This window comes from Mauremys reevesii, linkage group 10 (genome assembly GCF_016161935.1).
Source record: "Mauremys reevesii isolate NIE-2019 linkage group 10, ASM1616193v1, whole genome shotgun sequence".
Lineage (NCBI taxonomy): Eukaryota > Metazoa > Chordata > Testudines > Geoemydidae > Mauremys > Mauremys reevesii.
This window is the reverse complement of record NC_052632.1, coordinates 71,063,843-71,089,534: the sequence shown is the minus strand read 5'-3', so window position 1 is coordinate 71,089,534 and position 25,692 is coordinate 71,063,843. Positions and strand designations below refer to the sequence as shown.

Here is a 25,692-nt window from a genome sequence, read left to right as displayed (position 1 = left end):
CTGTTCTCACTTGCAGGTGATATTGTAAATAAGAAGCGGGAAGGTAAATGTAAACAAACTCATTTGTCTTAGCAATTGGCTCAACAAGAAGTAGGACTGAGTGGATTTGTAGGCTCTAAAGTTTTACAGTGTTTTGTTTTTGAGTGCAGTTATATAAAAAAATACATTTAAGTATTCTAAATATTAATAATAAATTTAAATTGGTCTTCTATTATTGTTTAATAGTGTAAATAAAACTACAATTAATCACGACTTTAAAATCTAGTTAATTTGTTTTACGTTAATTGCATGCATGAACTGCGATTGACAGCCCTAATCAAAAACTTCGCTATTAAGTATAGAATGCCAACCTTTCACTAAGACAAGGTGGGTGTTATCTTTTAATAGACCAACTTCCGTTGGTGAGAAAGACAAGCTTTTGAGCTACAAAGAGCTCTTCTTCAGGTCTGTACCACCAACAACTCCTTGCACCAGTCGTTTTCCCACCACCTTTGTCCCAGTTTCCCTACTTGCCATCCCCAGACCTGATTCCTCAACACTCTGCATTCCAGTCAGACTGCCTCCTCCCTTCTCCTCCATCCTGCTTGGGCACCAGCAAAGGAAGCACTGAGAACAATGAAAGAATAGTTTCCATGCTCTTAATTCTGATGCTGGGTGTCTCAGCAGCCCGCAGCTGCCCAGAGGGGTAGTTGTGGAGACAGTCCTGCAGCCCTAGGCTGGAGCATGTCCAGCACAGACAGAATCGTCAGTGACTTTAGTTGCCAAACGTTTATAAGTCTCTGTTGAGCATGTGCAAACAGATCCATCAGCTTATTTGTTTCCTTTATTTTGTTTCTATCGATTCCATATGTAGTATTTACATTGCATGTTAGAACAAAAATCAGTTTTAACGACTCTACAAAGAAACTAAAATTATTTAACTAACAATACTAGCATTGCTACAAAATGCTTGACAGAAAGAATCTAACGTTTATTAACATGCACTTCCATTCTCAAATGTTGACTTTTACCTAAATCCTCTTGTCAAGAAAAATGACAAGAATAATTACTCAAAAATACCTATAAATCAATTTCATTAGTTCTAGTAATGACAGTGATTAAACTAGTAACGGACCAATATTTAATTTAAAATTCTCTACAACAACAACGTGCTAGCTTCAATATATCGTCTAAACCTAAGAGCTGCATATTATAAGTAAAATAGATCTCTCGGATACTGGCTAACCAAGAAATAGGTAAATTGTTAAAGTCCTTCAATATCTTATTAAGCCAGTACTCAATTATGTCCTGTGTTACTGAATCTTAAAGCTTTACAGGGCTGGAATGTAACTTACCACAGTCATTAGCAGTTTATCAAACCACTGCAGTTTGAGTTCTGATTTTGGCCACATATCTGGTCGTAAAGCTGTCTTCAAAAGGTTAACGCAGCGTCGAGACAGCAATTCTCCAGGAGATCCAGCAGTGTTTGAGTTGTCATTTACCTAGCAATTAATCAAAATTATTGCAGAATGACAGCCATTTATAACCATGATCTTTAGAACTCATTAATTTTTTACACATCCTATGTAAGCATATCATTGTCTAGTTTTGGAAAGGCTTAGTTAAGTAACTATACCAGTACAATCACAGTACTGTATTACCCAAAAGGCTAGTATTGTATTTACGTACAAACTGTTTTTAAGACGTTAAGGCTCTGAAAAAATTCTCAAAGGGATGTCAGGTTGCAACAATATTTTAAAATGTATTTTGCTAAGAATACAGCTGAGCAAACAATTCACAGGAACTATTTTGACTAATTTAATTGTCATGTTCACAATTTGTCTATGAGCAGTTTAAAGTTCTTTAGTTTATTCACTTTTAAAATTTTTCTGTGGGTAACATTTTCAAAAGCATCTCAGCGGCTTAGGAGTCTAAGTCGCATTTTCAAAGTTGCACTTAAGAGACTACATCTCGGTGAAAGTCAGTAGGACTCTGTTTTCTCACCCATTGATCATGGATTTAGGCATGTAGAAACCTAAGTAATAACTGCTCTAGTATTGTTCCAAAATATATTTTTATACCTCAAAAACCAAGTCAATTTCTTAAAGTTCTTTACATCTAAATGTCTCATCAGCTATATAGACATCTCAGAGTATAACTACAAAAATATGGAACATGAATATTTTTAATAAAAATGTACATAAAAATTGGCACAACCCTATGTTTTTCATATGACCTTTTCATACCAATTTCCAAACTTTTCAGAAGACGACAGCCATTGTTAAAGTTTATACATTTATCCCAGACTGAAAATAATGCTGTATAATAAAAGTTTATTTGCATTTTTGAACACTAATGAAGCATTGGTACATGCATTTCAGAATCAGACAGTACCTGGCAAGCAATTCTAATGAGGAAGTTGACCACAGTATCTGTATGCTGCTTGTCAATTGGCTTGGAAAGAAGTGCATCAGCTCCTGGCAACGACTGAGTACGTCCAAATACCTGTGCACACAATTTTTGCTCAATAAAAGAGGGGTAATGGTATATAATATATTGTGTTTAAATAATAATATAAAGCACAACTATGAATGAATCTTAGTTTAACAGTGAGCAGGCTACAAAATTATGAAGGAAAATGAACATTAAGGTTACTTAATCTTAAAATTGCTGCTTATAAGAACAAAAGGAAACTGAATATTTCTTACTGCACTTATTGCCCCAGTAGCTGTCCTGAATCGTTTCACCTCTTGACCAGAATCAACAGACAATCCTCTTTTAACAGAAGATGAGGCAGAACTTGCTCCTTCTCCACTTGCACTTGGATCCATATCTGAATCTGGCTGAAATATCAGTGAAACACAAATTAAAAAAAAAAAAAAAAAACATGGTAACATTTTGAGGTTCACCAAGACTGTTACTATTCCTACCTGTTGATCTTTAATTCTCTGCAATTCCCATTTGATGACTACTTCAGCAAGGTCCACAGCCAGTTTTCTTTGTTCAATGGTAACACTGGGAGTGAAACCCAACCTCTGCATGGCACTAACCATATGCTGCACCAAATGGTGTCTTACAGGGTAATAAACCTGTAGAAATGGATTCATAAATATGTTACATGTAAACTCATTATATTCTACATATTCCCTACCACACAGAAAACAGAATGGTAAATTAATTGCCTTTAAGCCCAGAGTTGGTTATATCTGCACCACGCTCATCCCTCTAGAATTAAGACAAGAAGCTGGTACTTTGGTAAAACAAACATTCCTGACCAGATTTTCCCTGACTCACAGGTAACCCAGACTAGAGAGTGTACAGCAGTACAGCTGCACCAATACAGCTGCACTGCTGCAAGCTCTCTAATGTAGCTGCTGTAGGCCAACAGGAGAGAGAGCTCTCCCGTCAGCTTAACTACTTCCCACCCGCAAGGGGCGGTAGCTACACCTCTATCTCGATATAACACTGTCCTCGGGAGCCAAAAAAAAAAATCTTACTGCATTATAGGTGAAACCGCATTATATCGAACTTGCTTTGATCCACCGGCGTGCACAGCCCAGCCCCACCCCAGAGCACTGCTTTACCGCGTTATATCTGAATTTGTGTTATATCTGGTCACGTTATATCGGGGTAGAAGTGTATGTCACTGGAAGAAGCTCTCCTGCTGACATAGCACTGTCCACAAGGGTGCTTATGCCAGTGTAATTTATGTCACTCAGGGGTCACTCACCCCCCTGACTGACATAAATTATGCCGACATAAGGTGTAATACAGACATAGCCTCAGAATCATACCTATCTAGTGTTTCATTTTGGAAACAAACCACTCCAAACTTCACTTTTAGTGTTGCTTTCAAATGTTTTATTAGCACTTCAGTTGGCTCCCTATTTACGTTATTTCATACCGTGTGCAAGCTAATTTTAAGAGTGCTTTTGGACCAAGACCAAGCTGACCCTTTGCTTAAGTTAAATTGGTATTTGAAGCATTTGTGCACTTTTGGGAACACGACTCTTTAAACCACCATGTATGAGTGGAGGAGGCTTTAACAAACAAAAAGCAATTCCGAGGGCATGTGGGTAGAAAAGGGAAAGATGTAACAATGTAAAAGCAAAAGTTAGAAGAGACAGAGGCATTTCACAATTGGACAGATATATTGTTACGTTAACGGCAGACATTTTCAGCTTTAAACATTTATAGTATGCACATGTACATACAGAACCATCTCCTTTAAATATTTGTTCTCTGCTATATAATTTGGATCTCACTAATTTTTATTTAGTCTGTATTATATCTCCTAGACATCTAGGATAATTTGTCCAAGTGTTCGGTTGGTCACTGTATACATACCTTGAAATGCTGTACTATTAAATGCAAAATATGGACCAGCTGTGGAACTGTATGGCCCTCTTCTACAATGATTTTTCGTGTCCAGTGAGTCAGCATCTGATGTCCATCCTCCATTCGAGCAGGCACAGCTGGAGTTAGAATAGCCATTGCTTGCCTGACAATTGCTCGAGCCTCCATTGCATGAGCTTTTAGAAGACTGTGAAAAACCTAAAAAAAAGGAGTGATCCTCTTAAACATGGTGTAAACCTCTTCTTCTAAAGAATAATACAGCTCTTTAAGACCTTTTCCCTTGAATAAATGGCAGTTTCACTCCCTTGTCCTGAACCTGCTATCCTGTTTTTCCCCCGTGTCTGATGCTAAGTTTTCTTAAGTGTTTCCCCCACGAATCCCTTGACCTCTTTCTCAAACACCATTCTTTTAAATGATACTGCTAATGCCCTGATTCTAAGAGACCTCTAAATATTACCTGCTTCTTCACTGCCTCATTTCCCTTATTCACCAGCTCTAAGCTCTTTGAAAGTGTCATCTATGCCCACTATCTTGAATTGCCTGCATCTCTCTCCTTTACACCTGTCAGTTACCTTCTACCCTCTTCATATTCTAAAACTGCCCTGAAAGTTACCAATGATCTTCTCTATGTTAAGGCCAGTTCAAATTTTTCATTATCTTTTTGCTGCCTTCATTAACAGGAACAAGCCCCTCTTCCCACTGAACTTCCCAGGTGATGACTCTCCTCTCTCACCTACGGCCTTTACTGGATCCCTTCTTGTAGATACCTCACAAGGTGCTGGTCTTTGGCCTGCTCCTTCTATACTTGCTCCCTGGGTGATCTTATCTGCTCTTATGGTTTTAGTTATCACATGTATAATGATTATTCAAAACTACATCTCCATTCTCCATGACAGGCCCTCCATTACAGTACAAAATAACTGATTAAAGAAAGCGTACACCAGGAATAGTACTTATCAGCATCCCTTTAGCATATTAGTGCAAATTTGTACACAATACCTGCAACACTATCTTCTTATGTATGGCAAATTTTGCAATGATGTGTGCTAAAAGCAAATGTCCACTGTACTTGCACGCTGGGTCCACACACGCCTTAGACAAGAGACAGGGCCAGGCAAAGGTCATCAGGCGTCGCAGTTTGCTGTTCCGGTTCTTGTTATTGTCATGAATGTGATGTGGGGCATGTTCCACAAGAAGCGTTGCAAATTGCAAGAGGTAAATTCTGAGTGAATCCAGCATATCGGCCTGCTTTTCTGGGTCAAGTACCTATTCCCAAGAGTGGAAGATGGGGGGGGGGGGGGGGAAGAAATAAATAAATATCTTCAAAAGCTCTACACACATTACCAACTACAAGAACAAATATAGTTCACAAAGTCTATAAAAATCATATACGTTTTCAGGTTGGTATCTGCAGCAACAGATAAGATGACTTTTAGAACAATGTACTTTTATCACCAGCCATCAGCACCAGGGGCGGCTCTAGGTATTTTGCCGACCCAAGCACGGCAGGCAGGCTGCCTTCGGCGGCTTGCCTGCGGGAGGTCCGCCAAAGCCGCGGGACCAGAGGACCCTCCGCAGGCATGCTGCCGAAGGTGCACCTTATTGCCTTTGGACAAAGGCTCCTCCACCACCAGCTCTCGCTCCTCTCCTTGAGGGGGAGGGATAGCTCAGTGGTTTGAGCATTGGCCTGCTAAACCCAGGGTTGTGAGTTCAATCCTTGAGGAGGCCACTTAGGGATCTGGGACAAAAAACTGGTCCTGCTAGTGAAAGCAGGGGGCTGGACTTGATGACCTTTCAAGGTCCCTTCCAGTTCTAGGAGATTGGTATATCTCCAATTATTGCCTACCGCCCTCGCGGTGACCAGCAGGGCGCGCCCCAGGCACGTGCTTGGCGTGCTGGTGCCTGGAGCTGCCCCTGATCAGCACTCTCCAAAGGAATGGGCAACTGTCTATTTCTCATCTATTGCCCAAATGATCTTTGATTACACTGTATGCACATACATCTACGTTTAGGGCCAGGTTTTCAAAAGTCTTCAGCACACACAACGGAAGCCAGATTTTCGTAAGAGTTCATGTAGCAGGGTGGTTACCCCGCTCCTGCCCTGAAGGGCTTAAAACAGCCCTGGGGGAAGGTTGTGGCTGGGAGCTGCTAAGATGGGCTGATTGGGAAGTGGCTTCAGCTGGGCCACGCCCCAATTAGGCCATAGCCAGCCTGTATAAAGAGGCTGGGAGAAAGGAGCTCAGCAGTCTCCCTCTGCCTGTAGGGAGCTGGAGACAGGGTACCTGAGTGGCACAGGGCTGGGGAAAGGCAGACAAACTGGGGAGCTCCAGCCTGGAAAGCCCCAGGCTGCCGCCCAGCATAAGACCAACAGGTACTGGGAGTTGCAGAGGGCAGCCCAGGGGTAGGCAAAGGCAGCAGGTCCAAACCCAACCTTGCCAGTGATGAGTAGGCTGATACTGCAGTCTGCCCCAGGGTGCAGGGTGCAGGGGCTAGACAATGACTGGCAGTAGCTGTATACTGAGGCGAGGTGGGGATAGTAGGTGGGGGTTCCCCGGGGAGGAGAGACCCTAAGACGGGGTGGGGGTGTTAACTGCCAGGGGGCAGCACCCCAGACAACAGAGCACCAGATCTGGGAGGGACATGGGGGGCCAGAGGACAGGCAGATCACTGGCCTGCAGAGGGCGCTCCAGAGCTGGAACGAGCTAATTCCCGGAAGTCACCAGCAGGAGGCGCTGGAGGGGTGAGTCTGTTCCTCTACAGTTCAGCTCCCACTTTGGCAACTAAATGAAGTGAGCACATTTTTATAATAAGGGGAGTTGAGCACTTCTGAAGATCTGGCCTTCAAAATATCTTCAACAGTGACTCTCTTATATTTGTGACAGGTATAATAATGAGACACAAAAGTCAGTTCTATGACAACTTCAAGCGTCTGTAAAGACTCTTCTTACCAAGAGGTAGATGATACATGGGGTTACTGCAGCAAGCCTTCATTCGTAAAGTAATATGTTGAAATCCTAATGAAGTCACAAGTAACTTGAGTATTTGTAATTTCATTCTAGCTCCTGGTGGATATTTCTCCACAATTCAAAATTATTATATGAGTCAGTATAATTGACCACTTATATTTAGAGAAAGCCCTGGCCAGAAGTAGCAAGAATAATTCAGAGCAGGATTGAAATGTCAACCAACTTAGGTACATTTATTTTATTTTTCGCTTTTCAATTCTTTAAAGCGAGCAGGGATGGATACCTTTGTTATAAAAACACTGGTGATACTTTCTGGATTATCTCCTTCTGGGTTGGGTGGTCCCAGAAGTTGTTCTCCTTCTGCCTTTTCAAAACTATACAAGAATGCAGGATTCAAGATATGCTGCAGAACCTACAAACCAGAAATGGAAGAAGTTAATACTATGCTATTAAGTTCTCTAAATAAAACAATTACTTAACGCTATCTGGATTATTTCTGACTACTGACAAAACCAATGCACTGCAGATTCAGGGCCTCTTGAAGTTCTCTCTTTCAAACTTAGAGATTGCATGTAAAAAATCCTGGACAGATTATTATTATTATTATTATTTGGGGGCTTGGGGGGGGGAGAGACACACACAAAAGTTGGCTTCCTAGAAAGGGCAGATTAAGTGTTTGTCTACACAGCCTGCAGTCTGGACTTTTGGTCTGGACTAGAATGCACTAGCATGCTGTGCTGCAACTACCTTTTAGTTCACGCCAGTTGTTTGCCACAGCACGCTAGTGCACTCTGCAATTTACACCCCAAAGTCCAAACTGCAGGGCCACATAGGCATAACGTAACAAATACCCAACTTTGAAAGTTAGAGGAATTGCTGACTCTATCTATTATTGGTCTTCCACATATATGGTATTTTCACACAATTGGTTCTGCCAATTACTGAACTCTTTTTGACATTTAAGCAAGCAAGGTTTGTTGCCCTAGTTCCCAAGATGAGAATTAAACCTAAATATCAGCCTATTTTACTTACCTTGGCTTTCAGCTCATCTCCAAAGTTTGGGTCATTGAAGTCCACAAACCTGAAGAACAGAGCCCGTTTTTGGGAAATACTGTAGTTTTTGGGGATTTCTTCTTCCATGTACTCCTTTAAGAAAGTCATATTGCAGAGAAAACGTCCTGTAAAAGCTCGAAGCAGCTGGAAGAGCAATTCTATATCACCATAATTCCGTCTGGAAAAGGAAACAATTAAAACCTCTTGTGAGAAACTGGTATCAGACTATTCTGTTTGATAACTTGGTGGAGGAATCACCATTGCTTTTAAACATGCACAGTTAAAAAACCCCAGGAGTTGCTAAAAGTAGTCTTGGTTTTGGTTCTAACGGCAGCACGAAAGAGCAACTTTCAGTCGTTTCTTCCACACAGCACTATGCAGCAGTATTATTTTGAAAGTACAGAAAAGATATACACAAACAGAAAAAAATTGATTTGATCAATAAATAGTTCTACATACTTGCAGTAATTCAATAAGCAGTATGCCAGTAGTTTAGGTTCTTTCCAGTTTGTTGCAGCCATATTCTCCTTACGATGTCTTTCTTGAAAAGCTTCGCTTACCCACACGCGTCTTAACTGACTCACTAAGGAATGCTGATTTGCCAACCAACATTCATCATTCTTAACTATAATACTTATGATCTGTCAAAAACAAACAAGACAAATACATCTATTAGACGTATCTAATAATAGCAATCAGAGAGACAAGGCGGGTTAGTTAAAATCTTTTATTAGACCAACTTCTGTTGGTAAAAGAGACACTCTTTCGAGCTTATGCAGAGCACTTCTTCTGGTCTAGGAAACAAGTTGTTAACAGGCCACTTCACCTTGAATGGTCCCTTAGAACAGTGGTTGTCAAATTTATTTGATTGTGCCCCCCCTACACACACACCCTTTCTTAGTGTCTGAAGTCCTTTGCGCCCCCTTCCCCTCTGCTCCTTCCACACAAATACATATACCACCGCCCAGCTCTGAACGCAGCGTGGAGAGCAGCAGCTGCTGGCCAGGCACCCAGCTCTGAAGGCAGACCAACTTCTCATGGTCCCCTTCACCCCTGCCCCTCCCCAGTTTGAGAACCTCTGCCTTAGCTTAGCATAAGTAGTTAGCACATATGCTATTTGTTTTACTTTGTATTTAACTGACACTCTTCGCACCTTTCCCAGACCAGGGGAAGAGCTCTGTGTAACTTGAAAGCTTGTCTCTCTCACCAACAGAAGTTAGTCCAATAAAAGATATAACCTCACCCATATTGTCTCTCTAATATCCTGGGACCAAACACAGCTACAACAACACTCCATAACAGCAATCTTGATATACAGGGACGCATTTCAGATTGATTTAGGGCTAAATATGGTTCTACAAAAACTGCCCATAGAAACACTGCCATTAATTCGTTTTCTTTTTAGCTCCAATTAAAGATATATTTTTTAAATGTCCCTATTCAGCATTGGCAGCATTATGCTAGTAAATGAGAAACAGAAGAGTCAAACTGACTGTCTATTTTCTTAAAGCCAAGTCAAATGCAACAAGTAAACTGGCAGGTGAAAGGGAAATTCAATTTTTTTAAGCTGCTTTACAAATCTACCAATACATATGTGACATTACTCAATGTATCTATAGTCAGCGTCCCTCTAAACAGATTTGAACTATCCATGACAACGTTTGTGAAAACAGCAAATAAATACCTTGATAGCCTGAAACTGAAGATCAAGACGCATTGTGCTGGTGCTTGGTGATCCGGGCCTAACAGCAGCTTGGGTGCCACCAGGTAACAGTAAAGTGATAAATCGATTTGGATTAGCTGCCAGGACATCTCGTAAAGGCTTCGCATCTTTGTGTTTTAAAAAACTCTGGAGAAGGGCAACCAACCATTATAGGAATACATTTTAAAGGAAACATACCAAAAGGTTGTATCATCATACAGTTGTATACCCATGTTTAGTTTACCTATACCACTTGGACTTAATGCATTTTCATTTTGTGCCTCAATTTAATGCTCATAAAAAGGTGCCAAATCAACTGTCCTCAAGACTGAAGTCTGGTATTTTGTCTGACACAGCAGATACTACACAGTCAGAATAATGGTAAAAAGGTACATGAATAACTTCTAATTTATCAAAATTGGACTATTGTTCGCAGATATTACCATGAACATTCTGCTCCACTGTGGATCATTTAAAGTCGCTTCCATCATGAACAGCTCAACAGTCTGGGATGGATGACGTGTCAGAAACTTTATCAGTGGTTCTCTGAATGGACTGCCCGCCTGAAACATTCATAATGTTTTAATTAAATTATTTCCCTTTATTCAAATTTATCCATTCCTCTCACATTATCTGGCAAAAAATAGAGCACTGAATTTAGCATGTGTACAGGCGTAAAATGAATTTGTTAGCAACCACAACCACCCCAAGGTCTTAAAACCACCAAGTATTATCAGTCTTAAAAGATGAGATAATTTGTTACAAATCAATTTTTACACCAAATAATCTTACACAGGTGGCTGGAACAATTAAAAAAGCCCACTTAAAACAGGAGTATTATAAAAGGAATAAAAGAGGCAATTAGCAAAATTAAACTCCACTTTTACCTCTATCAACATAGCCCGTTCTGTTTTCATCACAACTTCCAGCAAAGGTTTAACCAGAGTCTGAGGAGCAGCTGGGATCAGATGAAACAGGTTTATGATTGCTGAACAAATCTTCATTTCCTACAGATAAAAATAAACATTATCAAAATAAACTAACAATTCCTAACTAAACGTACAAACATATTACCACAGATCTTACCATGACTACATTTTGTATCTATATATTAGCACAGCTGGCAAACAAAAGCAAGGAGTTAACATATAAGCAGCAACTACTTACCCCAGTACATGGAAGGAATCTGTCCTGAGGAAATATATATATTTTTCCCCATTTTGGTATCATGTTTTTGTAGGCATATTTTATTTATTTACTTTGTTTCTTTAGTGATATTTTAATATTAAAGCTAAACTGTGTGTAATGAGAATGGTGATGAGGGGAGTTATGAGGATTCTTTGCGGCACTATATTGAGCGGTTCACACTTCAAAAATCCAAACTAGCAGCTCAAAACCATTTCCCATACGCATTCCACAACAGCAGAATAGGAACGAAAGAAAAGAACCCTCCCATCACTGTTCAGTGCATGTTGCATATGGCTGGCTATTTTTAAAAACAGCTTTGCTCTCCCATCAAATACTGATTCTTCTAAATGTCTGAGCAAATGTCAGGATTTCTTTTTAAAACTGTGTAGTTTAAATGTGTCTTATTTCCTAGGGCAATGAACTGTATTTTCTATTCAGAGTGGGAGTATTATTTAATAAATAGTATTCAAGGAACCACATGAAGAGGAAAAAAAATCCACTTCTAACAGACACTATGCACCATGTTTGTAGTGGGATATTATTGGTGTTTTTTAAACTGAATTTAAATACAAAGCATTAAGGCGCCAATCCTGTAATCTGATCTGCACAAGCAGGTCCTTGGGGGCACCTACACAGAACACACTGCCGGACTGGGGCTTAAATTTATAAAATCCATTCAGATTATTAGATCCCTTGGAAAGCATTTAAAAGTTCTGCTCCGAACCTCCTAGTACAAAACATGCTGAACATCCTTCACAGCAATGTTACTAAAACAACTCCGCCACAGACAAACATAGGACAAGTCACAGCACTGCACTCAAAGGCACAATGCACTCTGCCCATTACATAACAATACAGCTAACATATCACAGCAAAAACCAAACACAACAACAAAGAACCTCCTGGGGCCTCCACTGAATTTCTCACCTCTACCCCTTCCACGGCAGGCTGAACCAAAACAAAAATTACAGCATGAAAAAAAAAAAAAAAAGAAGAAGAAAAGAAACACAAAAATGTAAAAAGAGTATATGCTATTCTTCAGATTGCAGTCAGAAACTGACTTTAATAGGGTTATGTTCTCACCTCAAACTGACAGAATGGAGACAACGAACATCTCCCGCACTCTGAAATGCTCTCCTGAGGATGGGGAGGAAAAGCATCTTTTTTTTTCTATTTTTACATTGTTTACATATAATTTCCCATATATTTGTGCACAATAAAAATATTAGGGATGAACAAGACAGTGGAAACAATATTCAGATATCTTTAGAGACAAGTATTGCTCACGCAGACAACAAAAACCTTCAATGCTTCAAATATCAAACGACACAAGTCTTTTCAATGGACTTCAGCCCTCCCCCAAAACAAAAATTCAAATTTTCACTTAAGTAACATTGTTGATGAGGAGGGGAAAATTTGTTGCAACCTGCTTAATCAAAAAAGTTACTTTATCTATTTCATATGCAGTAAGTATCAGAGAGGTAGCCATGTTAGTCTGGTTCTGTAAAAGCAGCAAAGAATCCTGTGGCACCTTATAGACTAACAGACGTTTTGCAGCATGAGCTTTCTTGCATCCGACGAAGTGGGCATTCACCCACGTAAACTCATGCTGCAAAAAGTCTGTTAGTCTATAAGGTGCCACAGGATTCTTTGCTGCATATGCAGTAAGGAAAGACTAGCTTTTTTAATGAAGCTTTTAAGCATCAGATCCATTAATTAAAAATTCATTTCCACTTGGAATGCAATTTTTTTTTTAACTACTAGTCACACATAATCAGGGCTACATTAGGCTACAAAAGGGCTGTTTTAAGTGGCAAGGATTAAGGATCAAAAAAGCTGAATAATTCTGGCTCCCTTACTTTATACCAGGGTTTACCTTGACAGAACTTACATCATTATAAATCAGTTTTTAACTGAGGTTTTTTTTTTTTAGCCTTTTTAGTTTACAAGTGCCATTTGTTTTCCTTGAAAAATGCAGATCTTGTGGAATTTTGCAGTAAAGTATTTTACTAGAAGGCAAAATGACTCATGTCTTGTCAGCTAATCAGAGTGTTCAGAATTCTGAGAACTGCATGACAACACGGGTATCAAAACAAGAGTGCTCAAAAAGAGCATGGAGTCCTATTCATCTCACCCCAATTTATAGATGAAGAGAGAAGGATAAAAATTGCTTAAAGTCATTTTTTTAAATTATTTTTTTAAAAGAATAGTGCCTCAAACCACCCTCAAGCAGATGTGCTTCTTTTTCTCAGCCTGTAAATCTCCACTGAAGTTATGATCTCCTCCTGAAGCTAGCATTCACAATCAGTTTGTATAATACAAGGCACTTCAAGAACCACTTCACACTAATAGAAATTTGCTTTTAATGTGAATCGGTGAAATTTTGGAGTCCACAAACCCCAAGAAGAAACAAGTATTAATGCTAACTACAATTAATCCTCTTGACTAATTAACCTCACCCCCATTTCTCTCTCTTAGGAGATAAAGTTACAAAAACCATCTTATATATGGATGTGTGAAGATCAGTGTCTAAGTGCATTTTCTTCAATTTACTAATATTTGTAGTATTAAGGACTCTTTTGAGATGAACGTCTAATAAAAAAAAGAGTAAAATTTAAGACTGAATTATCTTTGTTTAATCAATCAAATATTTTTTAAATGTAAGCGTTGTCAAAAAACCGCTATTTGAAAATGCTGTACATGTGTCAAACATTCACAACTTTATTTGAAATAGCTTTTTCTCCACCACAGTTTTTTTGTTCTTGGGGGAGGGAATGTTTAACACACAAAAAATACACAGAGACAAAAAGATTGTGACAGAAAACATTAAAAGCAAAAGAATTCACAGCTGAGTGAAATATGTCTAATATGTAGAGAGAACTAGACAAAGAACTGTTACAGTGGTGCCCCACTGTGGACTGAAAGACGATTACTATAAAAGACTCAACTCTATCTATAATCATCGGGAGTGGGGAAAAATGGATCCCAATAGCAGTCTATAGAAAGCCATAGCAGTGCGGTGGAATTAATAAATATTAGTATTTTGGCAAACATGCATGCACAGTAGCCTACTTTTAAATCTTAATGCAAACAAGAAATTAACCCAAACTTCACTTCAGAAGTGATGACCAATTTAGATTTGAAGTTAGCTCTTTGATGGGACAGAGAACAAAGTAGTTAAAAAAAAAAATTTCAATCTACTGATTTCCTGAAACAAAAACAGCCAGCCCAATTTAGTTCTAATCTGAAACAAAACAAAAACAGATTCCTTCCTAGTTTGGAAGTTTAGAGACAGTGATAAATCTTTACCCCTAGTAGAAATTACTGGTATAGTTCCTAATAGAACTGCAAACACAATACAAACTATAGCACTGAATGTGATAATTATTTCTACAAGTATAGTATTATAAAACACACTTTGCCTTTAAACTATGCAATTTTCAGTTTGCAAGGAAACTTAATTCCACATTTCAACAAACTATCACCTCCCACAAACAGCCAACAAACTGACCTTAATTATTAAACAAAATTTTAAAATGTGGCTCTCAAAAATCATATTCAAGATGGAAGGGGGAATGTTATATGTAGTATACATTTGCTGACAAAATATGACATGAACATCCAGCATATTAACTGAAAACTAAACTATAAAACCAAGCTGAACTATGAAAAAAAATGGACTATTGAGAAATTATAGCACTGATCATGTAATCTGGTCTATACAGGCAGATCCCTCAGAAGTCAATGGGTGTCTGCCCATACAGCCCTCACTACAGGATTAGGACCTAGGAAACTGCGCACACTAGATGAAATTCACCCCACTACACAGGATCCTACCAAAGATTCTCCACACCATTTCAACTTCAGAGCAAAAGTGCTCAGACACTTATACATGCACTATCTTTGCCAGGAGAATTTCAGTCACTGTAAATACCAATTTAAAATGCAAGTCAAAAGCTTCCTGTATTAAGATTTGTCACAAAAATTTCAAAAATATATGCAGCCTTGTAACAAAAACCTCAGTGGATACCCAGTTATGGTAACATTTACGGTTGTACGATTTCTGTATTTGATAAAAGTTTATATTGCTTACTTCGGCTTCTCCCTCCCCCATAAAAGGAATTATTAACTTACATTTCCATCACTCCTCTGTCCTCCTTTGTGTGTAATTACTACTACTTCCATCCATTTACGCAGGTGTTGCTGTAGGGAAATCCAACATCAGTATGATTACTCTAATTACAGTTCCAGTTATGAAAGCCACAGCAAGATTTTATACTACATAAAGCAGACGTACAAGCCTGATTTTTGAGGGCAGCAAACTAAACAGCTGTCAGTAGTTAGTTCGGCTCCCTTGATTGGAGAGGTTAGCTTGCTGTTTGCGACCCACTGGTTTGCAACCTACAGGTTTTGTAAGACATTCAACTGCTTCTAAACTGACCAGGTACCTACAGAGGCCAAGAGCTTTTAAACCTGTGCTTGATTGGAAAGTTGCAAGTTTTTTTTTCACCTTACTACAATTATCTATACCTTTGTCACTTCTAGATTGGAGTACTAATACTTCCTATATGGGGCTACATCTGAAGTCCATTAGGGAACTTTAGCTAGTGAAAAATGCAGCAGGTCTCCTTTCTTAGAGGTTCTTTCCACAGGGAGTGGATTACACAGGCATAGCAAAATCTAATGGCTGCCAATTCATTCCTCATGTGGTATCACAGCATCTGAGGTCACCTGAGGGTGTTAAAAGCCCTTAACTCTGGAACTACCTTCACCACTTCATCCAACAGCGAAGCCCAAATCCACTGACCTTTAAGGCCTGCTGCAAGGTACGTGTTCCCCAATTTTCAAAAAACAGATGGATATGAAAGTGCGCATGTGGGTTGAACAGGAAGATATTTATTAAGTCTGATAGGCAAATGGGAATGGGTGTTCATATTTGGTAACTGATTCGTACATGTTTTAATGTACAAATCATATAAATCAATGACCAAGTATGATCACTCATCTCCTGAGTATTAGAGCCCCTGGCAAAAGGATACAGGCAAATTTTTTAGGAATCCAAATACAAAAGATAAAGGCAAGACCACCATCATTTTAGCATTCAAAGAGATAACATTTCGTAGGCAGACTGGCATCCTACTGAAAAGGAAAAAGCAAGCTTTCAAAACAACGTTTACCATAGTATCCTGGCAACCCCACGTTTAGAGAGAAATCTGTCCAAGGAGATTTCAGTATAATTAAGTTTGACTTCATTAGAAGAAAAAGGGTGGTTTGTTGTTTTCCTTTTCACTTAACTAAGCCTCTTTAAAAATGATGGTTTTCATCAAATTCTAATCATGCAAACATTTCAAATCACAAATGAATTGTAAAGCATCAAAACCTTTTGTACAATCTATTAATTAAATCACTATTAAAATGCTCTTTTAATCTTCAATTTTATCCATGTCAGTTAAAAGGAGAGTTCTTCTAGGAACATTTAAAAAAGGATTGGGCTTACCATCATCTGATCACAGAACTTGTCATTAAAGGAGTTTGGAAAAAGTCTAGTGACAGAAGTCAGACGGTTCACAACATTCAGTGTCAAGCTTCGATAATCTCCCAACATCATGAGCAATGGTCTCATGTGTGTGTGAATTTGATCTACTTCTATTGTAGCTCCTTCCAAGAACTGCAAAGGAAGTAAAGCATGGAATCACAACAGAAATAAAAGAAAATTCAGTTACTTCTGTACAGACACTTACAAAACTGGTTTCATATTTTTAAAATTCACAATAAAATGGCTGTACAATAAAAAATGGTTCAACAAATGTTTGGTTTTAAAAAAATGCTTTTGGTGGCAGGATGGAGGCTTATGACGAACATGTTTAATCGTGATACATTGCTCAGTTTACGGAATGTGCTGCAAACAAGAGATTCGGTTAACAGGATTTTATTCCTATAATACTATTGTTAACTGTGGAGTTATAAAATTCTGACCGGGGAAGAAGTATATAATTATTTAAATGTCCTTCTCATTTAACCAGCAGTTTTAAAAATGCAACAGAAAAAGATCTTAACAGAGTGGTAAAAGACACTCAGGCTTTATGTTACAAGCAAAACTACAGGTTTGGGACCCTGGTCGTAACAAACACAGCTACGTTTTGTTCACACAGTAGCTTTTTTCACAACAAACCAAACATCAGCTATGTGCTATCTTATGCCACAGGCAAGGGCAAAATACTGCAAGCTGCCACAGTCCACTGAAGAAAGGATTGTGGAGAATCTATATTTAGGGCCAGCCATATCAGTAACTGGTTACAAACTCAGTTAAAGCTGTAGGGCCAGATTCTCTGCTGAAATCCCGAGGTTATTTTGCACTGCCCCAGTAGTGCAACGGGGTTGGAATCTGGCCACAGTTGGATAGTAGGGATTTCCACTGGCGTAACCGAACCCCTTGCTAGCATGAAGCTGGTGAAGGCAGCTCCTGCATCAACTGCTCCCACACTTCCGCCACAGGAGAAGAGAGAAGGGGCTTTAGAAGAGGTCAGGAGATGATCCTCTACCAATGGCAAAAAGGTATTTAAGCCTCTTAGCTGCCCTAACTCTTGCCAGGGCCAGCCCTTACAATCAGGGAGCTATAACCAGCTCTGGCATCACCACAGAAAGGCTGTCACAGGAAGGAATCTGATCCATAGTACACACATGACCTACAAATTTGTGGATCGTTGACATTACTGGTGTGAAACTTATCCTGTGTAATAGGCTATGAATGCCTGCTCCTCATTATAAAGTAGATACACCTCTACCCTGATATAACGCCCCCCGATATAACACGAATTTGGACATAATGCAGTAAAGCAGCGCTCTGGGGGATCAAATCAAGTTCGATATAACGTGGTTTCACCTATAATGCGGTAAGATTTGTTGGCTCCCGAGAACAGCGTTATATTGAGGGAGAGGTGTACTGACTATGAATAGTAAACACTTAGTGTAATTATTAATATTAAGTAAGTATCTCTTTATTCATTAAAGTTATGTTAGAGATATATCAGCACAAGATAAGCATAATGCTAATTTTTTTGATTGGGAGCAGTTTGACACATCCATAAAACTTTCAAACAACAAAGCTGAATTTATTTAGTCCAAAAGAAAAATATGCTTCCTGGATAAGAGCCTGTATGCCTGGTTTCCACCAGAGGAAATTTTTATGGGAAAGATCAAATCTTCCCTCAAAAAACATTTCATAGAAACAATGAAAGCAACTTAATTATACTGGTGCCACCCTAATACAAACAGAGCAGCTATTAATCCCAGCAGAAATACTGCTTCCTTGTTACATTGCTTCTTGGGAAAAGTATAAAGAAAGACCAACACAAAGCAGCATTGTTTTAATATCACTAACCTTTCTCATACATGCCTCTCCCGCCTCCTGCAGTTCATTATTTGTTGAATTAAGTGCCTTGAAAAGTGCAGCAATGATTTTCTCTCTAGACTGAGGTAAGTAATTACAGGCAGCTAAAGCATCTGCAAAAATAAAAATATTTTTGTGTTCCTTGTTAACTTGAAATACAGAAGGGAAAGGCCATTTTTTTGATAAATTCTCTATATGTTTGTTTTATTTCTTCTGAAATTACTGACAGCTACAGCTTTAACATTTTTGCCACACGCAACAGATATCACAACAACAACAAAAGACTGGTGTTACTATTAATAGTATTTTAAATTTTCTGAGCGCTATTCAAGGAAGTCATTCCAAAAGTATTTAGAGTTCTAATCCTTAGGAACTAAAAATCATTACTGTAAATAACTGAACTGAGGAATATTGTCACTGGAATAACCGGTCAGCCAACTTTTGCTCTCCAACACATGCAATCACACTGACTTCAATAAGGTTATAAGTATGTTAACAGAGAGCAGTATTTTCCTTTCTTGTTAATAATTTCTTTTTAATCCAGTGAGAATGTATTACATTGTTGGATATTACATAATTACCGGTAGTTACTTTTCCCAGAGTAAATATTTATGAAGTTCCTAATTTTCAGATCATTTGTATATTTTCTCTCTCTCAATTCTGGCAATAAAGCCACACTTGAATTAAAGAAGTTTCAAGATCATTACTGCCTATAGAAGCTCCTGGCTTGCTTCACATTTTTGTGTTCTCTCTCTCTCTCATTGGAATTTACGTGCATTTATTGCTTGTGACTTGGGTTACCAACCTTCCTGGTCTAGCCAGGAGTCTCCTGGAATCGGGCTCCATCTCGAGGAAGCTACTGAAGCCAAAACAGGAGACTTTAAGCCACTAAAAATCTAGCGGTGCAACTGAGCTACGGCAGGCTCCCTACCTGCCTTGGCTCCATGCCGCCCTCAAAAGCGGCCAGGAGGTCCCTGCAGCCCCTGGGGCAGGGGAGGGTTTCCGCACACTGCCTCCGCCCTGAGCACCAACTTTGAAGCTCCCATTGGCCAGGAACTGCAGCCAATGGGACCTGCGGGGTCCGTGCCTGCAGGAGGGGCAGCACATGGACCCCCCTGCCCTTGCCCCCCGGGGGACATACCGGCCACTTTCAAGAGCAGCACGGAGCCAGGGCAGGTAGGGAGCCTGCCTTAGCCCCGCCGATCGGGAGCCACTTGAGATAAGCACTGCCCAGCTAGAGCCAGCACCCCAAACCTCCTCCCGTGCCCCTAACCCCTGCGCCAGCCCTGAGCCCCCTCCTGCACCCAAACTCCATCCCGGAGTCTGCATCCCTCAACCCCTCTGACCCCCTAATCCCCAGCTCTAAGCCCCCTCCTGCAGCCTAACTCCAAGAGCTTGCACCCACACCCCCAGAGCCCACATCCCCTTTCGCACCTCAAATCTCTTCCTCAGTTTGGTGAAACTGAGTGAGGGTTGGGGAGAGCAGGCAATGGAGATGGGGGAGTGGGGAGAGAGTGGGGCATGGAAGGGTCTTTGCATTTGTGTGATTAAACAATTGGCAACCCTACTTGTGACAATTATCTGATTCACAGCTTTGAAAACTAAACTCTATTCATCCAGAGAGCAGGTACAGCATTGGCAATGGAAGTGCAAGCTCCCATGGGCTGTCCCCATCATTATCTCCCAAACTATGATCTGGAAAGAACAACTTTCAAGGACTTCAGTCTGCTGAGGTTATCTACAAAAGCACCCGCTGCTATTATAAGGAGAGTGTCTGTCTACCACAAGCTATATTTGCATGCTTTAACTTACTTAAGGCTGCAATTCGAAGAGGTACTAGTGATGGAAGACTTTTGTAACAGGGTAATTTCATTAAGGCAGCATCTTCAGCCTCACACAAATTCAACAGCTGAAAGTTTTAAAAAAAAGAGGTTAGCCCAGTGATTATTGCAAAATAATCTTTCCAGTCACGTTTTCAGCATGGCAATAATTCTCTCTACACAGCTCTGCTCTTGCAATTAGCTGCCTTAAGTTATTTTCAAATAAACAATTAGTTTCATTCAAGAGGCTGAAAATACAAGACGTACACAACTCCATACTTGAAAGTGTCAGCCTGCACAATTTCTAAGAACCCTAGTTAGGTTCAGTGCTTTAATTTACGAGTTTACTGGACTGGGATTCAGAAGACCTGGGCTTTATTCCTGGCTCTGCCCCCAGCCTGTTGCAGTGATCGGGAGCAAGTTGCTTAGCCTCTCTGTGCCTCAGCTGTAAAATGGCGATAAAATGATACTAACAATGTTTGTAAATGCTTTGAGATCTACTGATGAAAAGCACTATATAAGAGCTAGGTATTATTATTAGGACTCCTCTACCTGGTTTATATGATCTGCTCTGAGTCTTTTTTTCAACTAGGAACAAGAACTAGGTCATTACCTAGCTCTTTCCCAGGAGATTACCTTTATCAATAGATCATGTTCCATTCTCTAGACTGAGTCTCATGCTCAAGACTAGGAGATATTGTAGAGATACTCCTGAGTTTGTCTACAGGCCCTGGTTATGGAAGTAGATAATCACAATGACCTGAAGCATCCTCTAGAAAGCAAGGTCGGCTAATGGTCTCCAAAAAGTCCTTTGAGCCAAAAAAAAATCCACTATGGGGATGCAAGTGAGTTGTTGAAGACCAAGGAAGGAGGTTAAACACAGGAAGCAGAAACTATTTTTGGTGGCTGAGGGATTTTGTCCTTGAATGCAGGAGGGTCTAAGGAGGTGAGAGGATAGTACTTAATACCTAGAGGAGGAAAAGGGTGCCACTTACTACAGTTGGCTTTATAGCCTCTTCTCTTCCACTGTAGAGACACCCTGCACCCTCCTCCCTATCGTAAAGAGGAAATATGGGCCGCATCTGTCTAGATGCGCCACCAGCGTGCCTCTCTATTGTGCAAGTTTGGTGTCGGGGACCCTTCACAAGCAAGAAGTGTATTGGGGCATTGCAGAGTAAGGAATGGACCACCAGGCAGCTAGACAATTATATTGAAACTAAGGTCAGTCCTGAGACATCGAGAAAGTCCCCAGTTTTCTGGACTGTCTCACAGTTCCGACAGAACATTCAGTTATCTTTATTTTTAAACTTGCAGCTTTATTTCAGTGGCACGTCCTTTTAAAAAACTCCCAACTACACTCTAAGAAAATTAGCTGGATGTTTCTAAAGCAGAAATCAGTACTGAAGGCTGATCGACACAAATTTATAACCAATTCAGTTAAAGCAGTCACCAATATAAATTAAACCAATAAACACTTTAAAATTAATATAACTGCATATATGCTAGGGCAGGGGTAGGCAACCTATGGCACACGTGCCGAAGGCGGCATGCGAGCTGATTTTCAGTGGCACTCACACTGCCTGGGTCCTGGCCACTGGTCTGGGGTGCTCTGCATTTTAACTTAATTTTAAATGAAGCTTCTTAAACATTTTAAAAACCTTATTTAAACTATTGATGTATGTAAAGTAGTTATATATTATAGACTTACAAAAAGACCTTCTAAAAACATTAAAATGTATTACTGGCATGCGAAACCTTAAATTAGAGTGAATAAATGAAGACTCGGTACACCACTTCTGAAAGATTGCTGACCTCTGTGCTAGGGGGTTGCACCAATTTTGTGAATAGTGTGTATAAACAAGGCCTGGGACTGTTTAAACTGTGAACTTTCAATATCAGTTTAACACCTACCTCCCCAACATTAAGAACACTCCATACTTGTGAAAGCTATTGTTTTAATTTGCAGATGCAGGCTGACAGCCCTTCATCAGTTCACATTTCAAAGGTTATATTCTCATTGAGAACCAAAAAGTTTTTTGGTTTTTTTTAAATGAAAGCTTAAATTCAGCAGAAAATATTGATACCCACAAATGGCAGGGTGAGCCTCAGCATACAGGATGCACAGAAATGCTGCATGTTCGTTTCCACTGTCCCTACTAATATTGTCAGTGCTTAGATCATTGCTATAGGACAGAATATAAATACCTTCAGTTTGAAACGTCAGAATGTACAAAAAGGGAAGTACCTCGGTGTAGAAAACCTTGTGTTCCACAACATTTAGATCCATAGTAAATAGTCGGGGCTGCAAAGTTGTGCAAAATGTGTTCCCCTCCATGAGCCCAATCTGGGCATTTGCAGGCTGATGCCTAAGTAAGTGCTTTTTTGGAGGAACCATGTCTTGGAGAACCTACAAAATATCATTTAGAATAGCATCTTGATTACAGGGCATACATGATTATATAAATAGTCTATTAAGAGGATATCAGCTTTGCTCATGTTTCTGTCCCTCTCATTATGGCTCTCTCACAATACCTGTTTAGAAATCACTGAGCTGAAAGATTTCCTTGAGCCAATGTCATTCACAATAATTTGCTTAACAGGCCATTACATATTCCTATTTTTAACTACGATTTTCTTATTTTTTATGGAATGATTAGCTTTTTGTCATCATGACTATTTCTGACCAACTGAGTAACAGTAACGGTTACATGTTTCATATGAAAAAAGACGAAGACCTGCACAAAACTGTAAACATTAAAAACACACCCCTAGACAAAAAAAAAATTGTCAAGATAGTAAAGGCTGTAAATGGATCTATATTCTTTTAAAAGATTATTAGAACCCTGTAGATATAAAAAAATGTCTAAAAGTCACAGAAAATTCAGAGATTTAAGGATAAAACATGTTTTAGGTCACGCACTTAGAATACTGTCAGATCCTAAAATGTCAGAAAGTATGGAAATACTCATTGACTGGTGGGTTATTACATCAGCCTCTTATTCTCACTTATCTACCCCTTATCTACCTGTGAGATTCTGACTAATTGCCATTAGATGTTGTCCCTGTTACATATCTGAATTACAATACGAAGGTCTCTTGTTGTAAGAGGAGATTCTGTGCAGATCCTTTTGGCCTATCGAAAGCCCACTTGACAAGGTTTTTGAGGGATCCCATATCATTATCTTCTAAGTGGAAAAAAAGATGATTTGTGCCTGCATGCAAACTTTGGGGAATTTAACATTGATGGGGTGGGCAGGGAGAGGCACAGCAAAGTCTGTATGGACCATGTGTGGAGGATAACATGAGATTCAGTCTTCAGCTTGTACCCAAAGGATGGGACAAGGCCTACTCTACAATTAGCCAGAGTAAAATATATTTAACTGATTCTGCCCTAACAGCCGGAAAGAAACAAAGAAAGATAGATAGATAGATAAAACACAAATCCAAACAACAGTCCAACTCTGAAATATGCTTAGACCAATAAAACCTAACAAAGCTAGGTTGGCTTGTGTGATGGGCTATACAAAGCATACTGGACAACAAGGGGTTAAGGAGCTGCTCTGGGCTCAGCTAGTTCCACCCTGCCACACCTGCAAGACATGCACAGTCTGGAGGAGGAGTTAAAAGAGAAGCAAAACAGCTCACTTGTGGGCAGACCAGCAGAGCAGGGAAGAAAACAGACCATCAACCCTCAGCTCCTGAGGAAAGGGTAATTGACAGCAAGAACTTCCACAACAACCACTGCCTGAAGAACCCTCACTGAGGGAAGGGACTGCCTAATCCCAGTACACCCTAAGAGGGAGTCATTCCCCCCCACCCTTACTAACTCAGTTTATTTGTGTTAATTCCTCTTGCTTTTTGTTTATGGACTACCCTGAAAGGGGAGAGACTTTGAAGTGACCCTGGACGACAAACCAAGTCACGGAAAGAGGCAGGCTGCAACAGAGGTGGGACAGCCAGCAGCAGCAAACCGTAGCAGAGAGAGAGCTGCCACGCCCCAAGTAGGTGCAAGCGGTGAGCCAACACAGCTTGGTTGCCTCTTTACCACATTAAAGGCTTTTAAAATGTACTAAAATATTCAGTTTAACAATGACATTTTAGAACTGTAAACTAGACCACAAAAGACTGTGCAAACCAGCTATCGCCTTCCTATAGGGAGTGACAACCCCTTACAAACTCACCTCCTTGCATATGATATGTCAGAGGATAAGCTTGAAAAAAAATAGCCTGAAAAGTAGGCTTCAGAGAAAGTTAGCTTCAGTGACTCATTGCACCACTGGAACATTAGTATAGGCAAAGCTATTATCCTGGACTGCTATGGTCAAAGCCATATGAAAAATATCCAGAATTAATAGTACTTTAGAGCTTGTTTCAATAGTGTGAAAACCATTTCAAAAAGCATTTTGCAAAACAAAATCCTTAAGCTATTTTAACATACTTTGGTATCTCAGTGAATCCCCTTTGTGATAACCTTACCTCTTTATGTGGCTCCATAATCACAGTAACACTTTTCCCAGTGACCTGTGCAAGCACTTGCAATGAATGCATGGCTTGCTTTCTCACAGTGGAGTTTGGAGAGGTTACTTCTCGAACCAGGTCGTGTGTCACATGATGGAAAGACTTTTCCTGTGCTGCTAGGATTTCTTCTGTTTTTTCTTCATCTTTTAAAGGAGTGGCACATCTAATCAAAAGCTGTTCTAGTGTGGTCTTTGCCATAGCAACGGCTCCATTGGAAACCTAAGAAATCGTGGATTTGTTAGTGCTGCTGTTATGCAGATTAGCGACCTTTACAAACACTATGCTCAGTTATGAATGGCTGTTCTGCCAGAAATTTAAAGTTAACACACCTTTTTAACCTTTTGCACCTTTCATCCAAAGATAGCAAAGTAGAGTGCTATGCAATTTCATAAATGAAATCCTAAAGCGAGAACATCCTGATAGCTTGCCCAGTGAACAATTCAGGTTTCAGAAAAGGTCAAGAACTCTATTCTCTAAGCATCTACTAAACAAGAACTACATTAAAGCTGATCGGTTGCGAGATACACATTTTACCAGAAGTAGAGTTTAAAATGAAGAAAAATAATGTTTGTCCACTCAAATCACAGCATATTTAATTTATTTTGTTGATTAAAAGTCTATAGGTCAAATTTAACTCAGAGGTAAGCAATTCCAACAACTTCAGTGGAGTTACTGAGCTATCCCTTCAGTGGAGTTGTAACCAATAAAACCAGAGCTAAA

The 25,692-nt window shown here is 39.7% G+C and overlaps 1 protein-coding gene across 7 annotated transcripts in view; it reads right to left on the bottom strand.

Moving 5' to 3' along the window:
• The window catches only part of LOC120373158 (transformation/transcription domain associated protein), a 151,852-nt gene that overhangs the window by 81,722 nt on the left and 44,438 nt on the right, over window positions 1-25,692 (bottom strand). For 5 of the 7 annotated variants that reach the window (XM_039491135.1, XM_039491137.1, XM_039491134.1 and 2 more), the window contains exons 27-45: window positions 24,931-25,191; window positions 22,700-22,861; window positions 20,447-20,543; window positions 18,626-18,747; window positions 16,742-16,912; window positions 15,379-15,447; window positions 12,328-12,381; window positions 10,944-11,063; window positions 10,500-10,619; window positions 10,039-10,203; window positions 8,814-8,995; window positions 8,334-8,532; window positions 7,585-7,713; window positions 5,335-5,601; window positions 4,327-4,533; window positions 2,910-3,068; window positions 2,688-2,822; window positions 2,374-2,484; window positions 1,335-1,481 (exon numbers count right to left, since the gene is read on the bottom strand). In XM_039491135.1, the coding sequence (XP_039347069.1) occupies window positions 1,335-1,481; window positions 2,374-2,484; window positions 2,688-2,822; window positions 2,910-3,068; window positions 4,327-4,533; window positions 5,335-5,601; window positions 7,585-7,713; window positions 8,334-8,532; window positions 8,814-8,995; window positions 10,039-10,203; window positions 10,500-10,619; window positions 10,944-11,063; window positions 12,328-12,381; window positions 15,379-15,447; window positions 16,742-16,912; window positions 18,626-18,747; window positions 20,447-20,543; window positions 22,700-22,861; window positions 24,931-25,191 (2,877 nt within the window). The remainder of the gene's footprint in view (window positions 1-1,334; window positions 1,482-2,373; window positions 2,485-2,687; window positions 2,823-2,909; window positions 3,069-4,326; window positions 4,534-5,334; window positions 5,602-7,584; window positions 7,714-8,333; window positions 8,533-8,813; window positions 8,996-10,038; window positions 10,204-10,499; window positions 10,620-10,943; window positions 11,064-12,327; window positions 12,382-15,378; window positions 15,448-16,741; window positions 16,913-18,625; window positions 18,748-20,446; window positions 20,544-22,699; window positions 22,862-24,930; window positions 25,192-25,692) is intronic. The other 2 variants (XM_039491138.1, XM_039491140.1) reach the window with 1 other exon arrangement.